Here is a 13,645-nt window from a genome sequence, read left to right as displayed (position 1 = left end):
TCCTCTTTTAGACAACACTTCAACGTAAATAAAAACATTAAGTATTGAGGCTATAGAAAGAAATGATGCCAATTTGAATTAAGGAAGCAATACTCGGCTACTTGACACAGGAAAGTTTTCTTTTTAAACAGTAGACGACATTCAGATAATATCTTCAATAAGCATTGTCTTAAAAAAAAAAAAAAAATATTTGAAATTACATATCCTATACCAGTAATACAAAAACTGCTCACAATTTTTCTTTGCTGTGATTTATCTAAAAATATTGGTCATTTAAAGTAAGAGGAAAACGGGGGGGGAAAAAAACAAACAAAAAAACAAAACAATTTGCATGTAAAAATAAAGGAGCAATAGAAATGGATAGATTGGTGTGTGCAAGTCACTATTTTGTTAAATGTTTCATGAAAATGAAGGGAGGAGGAGGGGAAGAGATGGGAAGGGGATGATAGTAATAGAGGCTCTGCTACTCCTCAATTTCTTGTGTGTCATTTTTTTTTTTTTTAATTTTTTTATATATATATATTTTTAATTTTAAAATTTTTTTTATAGAGTCAGTCATTGAAATATGTACGCGAGTGCATGAATGCGTGCTTGTGTGTATGGTTGTTGTACTAGCACTTTTCACTGGAGGAAACAGATTCTATTTTAAATTTTTTTGAATTGTGTAAATCATCCTCGTGTCGATCTTCTGTCTGATCTTCATGTTCTCTCTTCAATGCTGAACTTATGCTGTTGTTCGGCACCTGCAAATAAATAAAATATGTGAATTATTTAAAAAAAAAGATTTAAAGAGTCTGCATAAAGAATGTGACATGACAGATGCATGACGAGTAAATTACTAACTTGTGTTTGTTTTTGTTGAATAAATGAACTAACGATCACTATATATAAATATGACCAAAAAAGAGGAAATGTTTTATCTGCAGAACAATGGAGAGGAAGTTGTTCACAAAGAAACACAAAAGAAAGCAAAAAACAGTATTGTTAAGCAAGGTGTGGCAGTTATTTTAAGACAAAGAACCAAAGTTATATATGTATATTAGTTGTATAGATTAGTTTCCTAGAGGTTAATCCAATGAAATCCACATGATTATTAAAGAGTGCTCAATGGAGGACAGAGCTGGCAAATGTCTGTTTATTATACAAGCATTATTGGTTACTTATGTGTCTACATGTTTCAGTGGAATCCCGATTCAAAGAGACCACTTCATCAGACTAAAAAAGGGGGTGAGATTGAAACAAATTCGGGTGTGGTTTATGCTCTGAAAGAAAGTGGAGTGTATACTTTGTGAATGTGAGCAGTAGAGATTTTGGAGGGAGGTGTGGTGAAGAAAAGGGTAGGGGTAGGGGAGTGAAGGAAGAGGGGGGGAAGTACGATCTTGTGTGGTCAAGCTGTTGCAATAGGAAGGTATTGGTATTATTTTAACTTGGTGGTTGTTTATTGTTTTTGTTTTGATCTGAAGTAATATTATAAACTCATCACTGTTACTTCCCTATCTTAGGTTTTTATGTTTCTTTTTTTTTTTTTTTACCTGGTGGCAACTTCATTCCTCATCTGTTTTATTGATAAGCTCTATCTATTCATTTGTTTCTCGTTTTTAAATTATTTATAAATTATACCCATATGGCCAAATTAACAGTCAGTGAACAAATATACAGACTTATTTATATGATTTAAATAAAGGTGGTATACGGGGGAGTTGTAATTTCTACTCTACTGCGGTGTCTTACACAGGCAGAGGTTTTCATATCTATATATAAACTTAATTTCAATGGTTGTCATTCTTTCATTTCGGTTGCTTATCTTTTCCTCAATACTATAATATAAATATATTTTATAAGTTTATATGCTTCGTTATAGAGATCGGTTTTCCAGGCCATATACATAAAAACAGGTTTATAATAGCATATTTTTGTTTATATTGGTAGAGCACTCCTTTCCCAAAGCCTTTTAGCTAGAGTCTTTAGTTATCGCTTGGGATCTATTATGTGGTTGTTTTCTTTATGTAACGCTGCTTTACAATAATATCTCTCATAGGTATATATCAACATTCAACTTACTAGACCCATAGATTATTTTAGTTAATCGTTTTCAGGTGTTTAATTAATAAGTATGCAAAGTGCACTCACCTTTATCCAGATGGTGGCATATTGTGTTTCTTTTTGTTTAGTTTAGTATTAAACGGTAGCATTTGAGATGGTGTTGAGGGGTAATGAGAGGATGGCTTGTTCCTTAATTTACCCAAGTTATTTATGCTAGCCTATTCTTCGATGCTTTTCAGTGAGTATAGTTATTAATTAATTACAGGTGTGTCAGTTTTTAGTAAGTATAGTTATTAATTTGTGGTGTTTCGGGACTACTTTATACCCTTTCAACTCTTCCATCGGTTCATTTTTTAATTAAAATATTGGGAGTGAGGGGTTATGAATTGTAGTATTACTACTATGAGGGGATTGCTATTCGTTTTTTTTTTTTCCCCCATCTTATTTAAAGTGTAGCCTCCAAAGTGTTTGCAGCTTATAGCCAATTCTATTTTTGCACTTAATTTTTCACAGTCCTTATAACTAATAATCTCATGTTCCTCCGCTAAACAAACAACAAGGTGAAGTTAATGAACAACATGTTTTTGTTTTCTTAAGTATTTTCCATCCGACTAAAGGTGTTTTGTTCGCCTCGATTAACTTTCAGTAGTGTGCTGAGAGTGCGGTATCCACAGCATATGCTTCGTTATTCATTGATAGTGTATGACCATAGAATCTGTTTTAAAGGGTCATTGAGTTGCTGCCTACGTAGTATTTTTCTATTTTTGGGTTTTCTACGCTGCATATTTTAGCCTGGTATACCACCGAAAATGTGAGGCGATTATTGCTTAGTGGGCATTCAAGGTCTTTATTTTATCATTAGTGCTCATAGTTGGATTATTTCTTATTTTATTATTGTGGTTTTGTATGATTCTTTCTAGGTTTTCAGGTTTTAACCCTTCACTCACAATATCTTAAATGAACCAATGAAAATAGAATAGACGTTATTTTCATAGAAATATTAAACTCATATCTGCTACTATTGGTTTTTCTATCCAAAATAACTGCTATCCAACAAAATATCAGTTTTATCAAAACATTTGTTTATTATATATATTTCTTATTCTGTGGAATTTTCATGCATATCGCTAACTATAAATAGATAAAAATGATTAAAAAAGATGTATTTATATAGCATGCCAAAATTTGTTGAAAAAAATAAATAAATAAATTCTAGAGACTCGAGATTTGACATAAGGAGTATTGAGATTTGGGAAAAAAAAAAAAAAAAAAAAAAAAAAAATTGGTTTACGGCCAGAAATTTGGCTGTCAAGGGGTCAAAGTTCAACAATTTGAACCTTAAAAACTCTACCAAACTCTATCAATTTTGGGTCTAAACACTTTGACATTTTAAATGTAGGTTACTTGGACATGGATCCAACTTTTTAATTTGATTCAAGCAATATCAAGACTACACTTACAAGTTGCAATTATTTCTACTGGGTCATGGCTAGCGGAACAAAAACTAGCTACCCCTGCACATTAACTTGTGTTTGAAATTTGATAAAGATTCCAGAGTTTGACAGAAAAATCTGAAAAAGGTTGGAGGTTACATTCGCTGAAATGTGAGAATTAACAAGACAGTTAAACATTCGCTTCCTCACTTCGTATTTAGTCGCATATCCATTTGGTTGACATGTATATTTTACGAATTTTCATCAACATTTTAACTTTGTACGACTGTTCTCATCTTAAGTGGTATTTTAACAACATTTTTGTCAATGTAAACTAACCTCCAAGAGTGTCTTGTCGAACTTGTGAACCCTTAATTAAATCCAAGGGAGTGGGGAGGGTGTAGAATGCTCTCATTTTGTCAGCCATGACTAGGTGTACAAGTCCTTAGGAATTTGCAATCAGTTTAAAAGTTTGTCCAGATTTTCTAGTTTAAAGTCTGTATTGTCTTATTAATCACTGAAGCAAGTTGTATTTCATCGACCAGTAGATTGAAAAGAGTTATTCGCATGAAATAACCAAGCATAATATCGAATGGAAGTTTGTATGAATAAATGTAACCAGGGTATAAGTATATAAACAAAAATTATTATCCAGGTTTGGTCACATTCTTTAAATTCAAACAGCAATCATCAGCACATCGTGGGTTTGCCAATGTTATTACTATGTAATTAATAGGAGTAAATGTAATTAAAAAAAAATTAGTTACCATGAATCATGCTTTTTATTTTTTTGGATGATGTGAAAAAAACAGATCAAACAAAAACATGCAAATTTTTAATCTTTCATTTGAGAAATTGCTAATTGTGAGAAAATAACAACAGTGCATTGCAAGATATATTGTATTTTTCGTGCATTATCTAAAGAAAGAGTGAGGGAGAGAGGAAGAAGGCGGGGGCGGGGACAAGGACCAAGACAAGTTGAGGGAGGGGAGGGGAAGGGGCAAATAGAGAGGAGAGGATTAAAGAGAGCGGGCCACACAAGGGGTCGGGGGAGGGGCAAAGAGAGCGGGCCACACAAGGGGTCGGGGTAGGGGCAAAGAGAGCGGGCCACACAAGGGGTCGGGGGAGGGGCAAAGAGAGCGGGCCACACAAGGGGTCGGGGGAAGGGCAAAGAGAGCGGGCCACACAAGGGGTCGGGGGAGGGGCAAAGAGAGCGGGCCACACAAGGGGTCGGGGGAGGGGCAAAGAGCGGGCCACACAAGGGGTCGGGGGGGGGGCAAAGACAGCGGGCCACACAAGGGGTCGGGGGGCAAAGAGAGCGGGCCACACAAGGGGTTGGGGAGGGGGCAAAGACGGGTAACAAAATGGGTTGGAGGGGGGCATAGAGCAAGTAACAAAAGGGGTGGGGGGCACAGAGCGGGTAACAAAAGGGCTTGGGGGAGGGGGCAAAGAGAGCGGGCACACAAGCGGTTGGAGGGCAAAGAGAGCGAGGCACACAAGGAGGACAAAAGTGGAGTAGACAACGAGTGAGGGCAAAGGGAGCGAAAGTGGGGTAGACAAGGGGGTGAGTGCAAAGAGAGAAATCGTGGTGCAGACAAGAGGGTGAGGGAAAAGAAGAGCACGAGGCAGAAATTGATTTGGGGGCAAAGAGAGCAGGGCAGACAAGGAGGCAAAGGGAGAACCGAACGAACAAAGGGGTGGGGGTGTAAGATAAAGGGCACAGGAAAAAACTAAGAGTGAAAGCAGAATAGTAGAAGGAAGGAGAGGTAAATATAGCGGAAAAAAAGCAATGTGGGTCGGGGGGAATGGGGAGGGCACTAGAGTGTTGGGGAATGTCTGTACTAGTGACTCACCAACACTCTGGTGTGCGTTGCAGCCATTGCATCTCCAGCTCCTAGGGCTGCCATTTGAATGGCTGCTGCTACTGCTGCTGTGGCAGCTGGGTCTGTCGCGACAGATTGGCCTGCTGCCATTGTAGTTCGGACCTGAGAAGACGACGACGATGACGACAACAACGAGTGAGCAGAAGCTCCACTGCTTAACACCATTCCTCCACCACCCACCTGCTGCTGTTGTTGAGGGGATGCTGTAGAGGGGGCAATCACATTCACCGCAGCATATGGTGTTGTTTTGATGGTCTTCATACTCGCCACTGGCATTTGGCTGCCAATTGACCCTGATGTCGAACCTGTTGCACTGTTTATGGTGCCGTCTGAAATGGAAAGGTGTATAACAGCCGTGGAAAGAAAGAAATCAAACAAGACAAATTCTATGCTGAAAAGGAGCACAGTATATTTCCATCAAACTCTAATGCAGAAAAATGGATCGTTCAAAAAATAAACCGAAAATAAAGTCACAACTGAAAACTTATATACTTCCTTCCCTGTATTTTAATAATCTAGTTTTTTTTTTGTCCAATGTGAAAACGGTTCTTAAAGATGGGCAAAACTTATAACCTGTTGACCTAGAATGCATGCATTATGTCAAATGGTTGAAAACGGTTAAAGTTGTTCTCATTTACGCAGTAAATACAAATCCTAATTGTGTATTGAAATGGAGACTTTGTTCGATGTACCTTATCAAGATCTATACACAATTTTAACCAGATCAGCCCAGCACTTTCTGAGGGGAAGTGGAATAAACAGATAAAGAGAATATAATAATTAGTAATAGGACGATTTCAACATTTTTCTCCCGATTCCGATTCTTTATAAATCTCTAAATCTATAAAAGTGAAATTGTCTCTGTGTGTGTGTGTGTGTGTGTGTGTGTGTGTACACATTTCCCTACTAAACTACTGTCAATTTTCAGTCTACAGACTTGAGATTTGGGAAAATCTTTTTAATTGGTTTTCGGCCAGAAATTTGGCTATCAAGGGGTCAAAGTTCAACGATTTAACTTTTGAAAACTACCAAATTCCTATGGCAATTTTGGGTCTAAACACTTGAAATTTTAGATGTAGGTTACCTGGACACAAGTCAAACTTTTTGATATATATATATATATATATATATATATATATATATATATATATATATACACACACACACACACACACACACACACACATATGCATATAAAGTTATGAACAGTACATAGGGCCTAAGCAAAGCTGGGTTGAACTGCTAATATTTAACTATAAAATGGTTATTCTTGAGTATTATAAAAACGTTAAATGTGCATATATTTTCTTAAATGTAAAAACACACCGTTGAAGAAGAGGACGAACTATAGATTTTAGTTTTACTGGTAGCTTAAAATAAATCAATAAATATTTATTATCACCAAAAGTGGAAGATTTTTAAAACAAAATTAAAAAAAATAATTTAAAAAATTGTTTTAGTATTGGAAATAGGCACAAATTTTCCCCCAATCCAGATACCCCAAAAAGTTCTGATTTTTCAGATTTCGGATAATCATTCCAACACTAATAATATAGGTAATCTAGTGTTTCATTCAATATGAAAACGGTTTCTATTGCTTTATGATGTAATATACCAAAACATCAAATAAGACTGGAGGGAATTAAAATTCCCAGCCAACGGACACAAAACGGTACTCTTAAGCTAAGCACCATTATCACCCATTAACTCTGGTAACACATCCCTGGCCACCAGAGGGCAATGCAGAGGTCAAGTGAAGTTGCGACGATAACGTGCTCCGGTTGGCATGTCCAGCCAACCAGCTCTCCCAACCTATCATCAGTCTCTCATCAAATACTAAACGCAAGTAACGTTACTCTCTTAATAAACTCTTACTATCTATATCTTGATTCTTTCTCTTGTATTTTTATATAAATAAATATACATTTATTTGTTATCACATATCAGTATGTTTCGTGCCTTCATTATGCAGCCCATGCTTCCCAATCACCTAACATTCATTAAGAAAAGAGGATGGGATCCCAATAGCATAAATAGAGCATCTACAGACTTGGGTTTCAGAATTTTTAACATAATTTATAATAATAAGACTATTGTACTCATATAGGATGTTATTCTTGCATTTTGGCCAATGTAAGTTCAGACTTAGATGCATTTTGTACAAAATCTGTAATCTTCATTGAATTTTGAAGGGAACTCTATAATGCATGGGAGTAGCTTCCCCTTATTTCATCAGATATGAACGGGTACAAAGCTTAAGCCATTTATAAGTGAATGTTCAATCTTCAGAATGAGCAATGGACTAATAATACAACCACCACATGACCTGTGGTACAATGGAGTAAAAGTGCTAAACATAAGTTTTAAGTGAAAGTCTTCTAGAAGTACCAAAGATTGAACCTTCAACAAGTTTTGTTTTATGGTATATCAAAACTTCAGATTATTCAGGGGGCTTAATTAAAAAAAAGTTTTGGTAGGTGAGTATGAGGATTGAACCCGAACCGTTGAGGCAAAGTTGGAAATTAAAGTTTGAAAAAAAAAAATTGTGCAACATAAACCACTAAGCCACCGCCATACTAACGGGAACATGTTTGAATTTAAGTAATAAAAGTTAACTCTACTGCTTCTATTTGACCTCATTAATGAGGTCAATGCTGCGAGACACCCCATTGTCACTGCTGGGTTTTTATTTTTATTTTCCCCAAGATGTTGAGGGGGGGGGGGGGACCCAGCTCCCCTCGTCCAATTTGAATAGCAATTGTCTGATATAAGGAAAATATTTCCACATTGATCAAAACTAATTGCTTTCGGACATTTCCGGAATGACGACCGGAAAAATACCGCCAGAATTAGTGTCACTTTTATTATAGGAAAAAGTCTAATCCACATGTGGCGAGCGAAAACTGTTGAATATTTATCTTCCCGAAGTCTAGCAAATTAAATAGACGGGCGAGATCCGTTGTTAACTCGGAGATATTATGATTTATATGTGATATAAAAAAATTTAAAGTTGTGAGCCGATCGAGCGCTTCTCTGAAAAAAGCCTTTCTTGGACATACACAAAAAGTGAACATACATACACACATTTTCGCTTTTATATATATATATAGATATACTAACGGGGGGTACCCGGCGTTGCCCGAGTGTGTGTATTGTTGAAAAAAAGAAGTTTTAGGGAGGGATGTAGGCTCAAACCCAAATCCTTGAGGCGAAAGCGAAAAAAAAAAAGTGAATGGACAGATTTAATGAGGTCAAACATAAAAATCCTGCAGTTAAGTTTGTGTGCTGCAAGGCAGTTGTTTTGGTTTTTGTTTCCCCAACATGTTGGGTTGGGTTGGGTTGGGGGAAAAACCAATTCCCAATAAAAAAATGGGAGAATGTTGTCCAAAATAAACAGAAATTGTCTGATAACAGTTTTCATTGATTTGCTTTCTGGATGTCCCCTATGCGAAAGCTGAGAGCACACATTGTTTCATTTAGTTTCACTTTATTTATACTAAAAAGCCGAACACACACGAGAGAAACTAAAATAGCAAGAATTTTGTAAAAGTCGATGTAAATAAATCGAGATGCGACGTGCATTCACAAATCCTAGATATTATTATTTAGACAGTGTATAAAAAGTTTTAAAAGATAGTAACCTCCCAGACCCCCCCCCCCGAAAAAAGTCTTTGCCAGACATACAAAAAATGTGCACACACACACATATTTTTTATATATACATTACGGTAGGTACCCGACTGAGCTTCAATCTATAGCCCCCTTTCCTGTAAAACTTTTGTAACAAACACTTGTTTAACTACAACAACTCAACAATTTCCCTCATTTTCCATCTGTGCCTAAAACTAAAAACTTCCACGAATAAAGCTGTTTTCCTAGATCTGTCCGTCTGTGGAACAATACCATGGAGCTGCTTCTCAGCTAACTACAACATGAAAGTTTTCAAATTTAATATAAATAAGTTTCTGTTAAGCCGTCCTTTTATATAATTAAACCCTACCCAAGTTCCACCATTACTGATTGTCACAGTGTTGTCTTACCGTCTAGCTAACGCTCATCAACTTTTATCCTAGAACTAGCCTGGATGCCGGGTGTTGTCCGGGTGTTTGGAGGTGTGTGTAGAACAAAAAAAGTGGTAGCAGGCAGGCTTGAACCTGCACCACACAGGAGGAAAAGAACATGAGAAAAAAACAAAAAAAAACATAACGTCTTTGCTGTTGCATCCATTGCCAAACTGGAAGTGGCAAAGGTTTAAATGAAGGCTACTCAATCAAAAAAGGGGATGACTTTCGAAAATATTTGAAAAAAAGCGACCCTTGTAGAAAAGTGCCCAATTGAGGGTAAATAAATTAATGTTTTTAGCCAATATTTTTAATATTTGTCATCCTAACGGTCGAGCTTCAAAACGATACCGATCTTGTGAAAATCCGTCGTCTCTGTCAAAAGTTTTAGGCAGACATACATGCATATATTTAAACAGACAGGTGAGATTTATATTGTGTGCCTTGATAATTGGTGATCCTAAGTAAAAAAAACAAAAAAACAAACAAACATTTTACACATTCCAACATTGTATAAAAAAAAAAAAAAAAAAAAAAAAAAATCTTTTCCCTCTTATTTAAAATTTCTAAAAGTATGCATTGTAAATATTTGTTAAAAAAATACAATTTTGTAAAATTAAACTTTCTGCATAGATCAAATTGCAAAACACAAAATGAAGATGAGTAAAATCAAATCCATCTATTGAATAAAAGCAGCTGTCTGTGTGTTTATGTGTTTGTATGTCCAGTTGTAAAAACCTACAAAGTTGCTATAGTCTTGATAGAGGTCCTGGATGAATAATATAAAAAAAAAAAAAAAAAAAAAAAAAAAATCATTTTTTGGGGATCAATTGGACAGATTTTGTCAGGGGAACTCAGTTTTTCATTGTTATGTATGAATTTGAAAAGAAAATGCTAAATCGTAACTTGAGCAATCTATAACATAAAGGAGAGTGTCAGTGTATGTAAGTTTAGCTAGAGAAGAATGGGTTGGGTGAACGAGAAAGAGGGAGGTAAGAGAGAAATTTTAATAAAAATAGGTTACACTTTTGCTCTCAGCAATGCTGGCTAGCTCTGCTAGTAAGTATATATAAATTAGTATTGGTGGAAAAATAAGATTTTGTGGATTGGAGTTGGATTGTTCAACATTTCAGGAATTAGATTTTTTAAAGAATGTCAAATTTGAGTTTGGGCATCTGATTAACCTCTTCGGCCTTTTGGCTAGGAGCAAAATGTATCTTCTATCCTCTCCTATCAGGTATATCCCATATAAATTTCGTAGTAGGGTTTTGCATGAATCCGTAGACCAAGCACTCACCAATTACAAGAATTGAAAATGCCTTTAAGACAAACCTTGATGGATGACAGTTTCTTTTTTCACTTCAAAGTCAGCGCCATTTGTTAGAAGCGGGGCATGTCCTGCAGAGGTCGGTCCATTTACTATGACTCGGGCTGGCTCTGACATGAGCACCTTGGGTTTGGTAATCACTGTAGGCAATTGATGAATAGCAGGGATGTTAGAGCTGGGAGGCCCAGACATGATATGTGATGCTGAATATGAAATGAAAAGAAAATTTTTTTTAGTTATTTAAAACATTTAAATTCTTGAAATTTAGTACAATTTTTTCTTTTAAAAGTGAGAATATGTGTACATGTTTAGACTTATTCATATTTTAACTGTTACCACTCCAAACCTTTTCAGATTCCCTTTGAAGAATCTCAACATACAGAGCATGTAAATCGCGATATTTGATTATCAAAGTACAAAGTACCTCCAATAAGTTTGCAGACTTTTTTGTACAAACATTTAAAATTGTTGTAAACTCTAAAAAATTCAGTATGTTACTGCTATACATCAGAGATGACTGACCCAAATTTTTATGATTTAGGTTCAAATGAACAGCTACAGTAGGAATTGGAATACACACTACTAAAACTTGATTATCACAGCTAATGAATTTCAAAAATGCTATCTTGACGTAAGGACACTTTAGAAGAATGATATGCAATAAAATTTTGTTTTAAACTTAGAAAAAAATGACACAAACGTATGGAATGCTGAAGATTGCTTTTGGACCATCTTATATGAATCGAACATCAGTTTTTGAGTGGCATAAGAGATTCAAGGAAGGCAGGGAGTCTGTGAGGGATGATGAGTTGTGGGAGGAGTAAGGAAGTCAGAACACCAGAGTTGATTGGCCAAATAAAGAATTTCATGGATAAGGACCATCATGTGTCTATAGAGACAATAAGTGCATAGTTTGATGTCAGTGTGGGAACTGTTACACAATTATTTATGAGGAACTGAAAATACAGAAGATTTGTGCAAAGTTTGTCCCAAAAGGTGCTCCATCCTTGTCACAGATGATTTGACCAAGATGGGCATCAATACAATTTCTCGCCCTCCCTGTGGTCCAAATTTTGCTCCTTGTGACTTTTGGTCATATCCTAAGCTCAAACAAAACTTGTGAGGCTGTTATAAGACAAATGAAAGAGACACTCTCACACAATAGGACTTCCAGAAGTTGTTGGAATGGCACAAGTGCATTGCAGCTGGAGATTACTTTGAAGGTGATTAGAGTTTCATGTGTGTACTATCAATAAAAGTGTCCATACGAAAAAGTTTGGAAGCTTATTGAAGGCACATCGTACATTTAAAAAAGCGTGGATGTTAACCAGTGGGGCAACACATGCCAACAACATATAAAACTGACATTAAACAAATGGAGATAAGCAAGATGCTTAAATTCATTTTTCTTTCTTTTAAACAGAACTTATTGTTTCTTATGAAGGTATGTACTGAGTATTTCAATGCAATACTTGTTAAACAACCGCAAAGAGTGATTGGGGAGGGGGGGAGGGTCTGTTTTATAACATATCGACTCCTTAGAGATTATTTAATGCTGAAACAATACTTTAGATTTTTTGCATATTATTCAAACAAAACAGGTTCATACCTTCTAATTAGTGTCTAACTGAACATAACAGATTCATAAAATTTGAATTTCCACAGGAAAAAGGGTTTAGTGCATCCAATGGGATTTGAACTGGACTGATCGATTCCATAATTTTAAGCTAGTCCTTCCTGTACATGAATAAACTTTCCTTTGAAAATAAACTTGTTCATAAGAGAGAAAGGCCAGCCAGTCAGCCAAGCCAGTGGCATTCAACCCTAGGTGGGTTGAACCAGCTTCCTTTAAAGGAGGAAGTGTCAAGAGAATATTAAATTCACAAGCAGTCCCCAGTGCCATGCATATCATGGTCACAGGAAATAATGACATCAGGTTTTTACAGTTCTTGCAGGAAGATAATGGTCTACATACAGCGTGTGGTATTCCCAAATGGTCATCCATCTGGTACTGACCAGGCTCAACGTTAACTTTAAAGATTTAATGAGAACTAGTGTCAATATGATTGCTATAAAAAAAAAACAAAAAAAAACACCTACACAATCGATACTACTGCCACTATCACCACTACCACTACTTTTGGTGCATATCATGTCATCAATTAATTCTGTTCTTGATGACAGTTCTTCAAAGAGTCATGACCAAGATGCATTTTTCTTTTGTATTTAGTTCATAATAAACTATTGGTTCAACCATGGTGCACGGAAAGTTTATCCACAAACCAATTGCTTCAGAACCACTCCAAGATTGACGAAGACGCTCAGGAACCCAGCTGAAGACTTGGTTACACACCATTGAACATACCTCTGTTTGCTGCTGATCCCGGGACTGGTCACCCATAATTATTTTTGCTGGTCTACATTCATTTAGAATGCTGCGTCTTCTATTGGAGTCAGCTCAACCCATCCTGGGTGAATGTTGCCTCAAATCAATCAAGATGCATAAAAACCAGTAGCAATCACAGTCGTGCTAAAGATTTTTTTTTTTTTTTTTTTTTTTTTTACTGTGTTAGAAAAGTTTAAATAAAAAATAAATAGACAGAGTTGGAATCATTGAGATTGTGTTCACATTTCTATCTATTTAGTTGGGCTCTTTGCCCGGACCAATGTGATTCGCGTTTCTAATAAAAATCTAGAATATTTAAAATGAATTGTTTAATAATAGTTATATTATCGTATAAGTGTAGTTAAATATAATGATCATATTCCTTTCAAATATTTAAAATTTTGATTACAGCCACAAAATTCACCATTATAATAATGATCATTGAACTAAAATACAAATTTATTAAATAATACGAAGTAGATACATGCAAATTTTTATGAAAAAACCCAATT

The 13,645-nt window shown here is 35.8% G+C and overlaps 1 protein-coding gene across 5 annotated transcripts in view; it reads right to left on the bottom strand.

Moving 5' to 3' along the window:
* Window positions 1–463: 463 nt before the first annotated feature.
* Window positions 464–13,645, bottom strand: part of LOC145258198 (forkhead box protein K1-like) — a 173,211-nt gene continuing 160,029 nt past the window's right edge. For 2 of the 5 annotated variants that reach the window (XM_080116092.1, XM_080116091.1), the window contains 3 exons: window positions 10,753–10,950; window positions 5,330–5,688; window positions 464–743 (listed from right to left, as the gene is read on the bottom strand). In XM_080116092.1, coding sequence (XP_079972218.1) covers window positions 612–743; window positions 5,330–5,688; window positions 10,753–10,950 — 689 coding nt within the window. In that variant the 3' untranslated portion in view covers window positions 464–611. The remainder of the gene's footprint in view (window positions 744–5,329; window positions 5,689–10,752; window positions 10,951–13,645) is intronic. The other 3 variants (XM_080116093.1, XM_080116094.1, XM_080116095.1) reach the window with 2 other exon arrangements.

This window comes from Euprymna scolopes, chromosome 33 (assembly GCF_053919585.1).
Source record: "Euprymna scolopes isolate OS-2025 chromosome 33, ASM5391958v1, whole genome shotgun sequence".
Classification (NCBI taxonomy): domain Eukaryota; kingdom Metazoa; phylum Mollusca; class Cephalopoda; order Sepiida; family Sepiolidae; genus Euprymna; species Euprymna scolopes.
The sequence above is the reverse complement of the archived record's forward strand: the minus strand, read 5'-3'. Positions and strand labels throughout refer to the sequence as shown.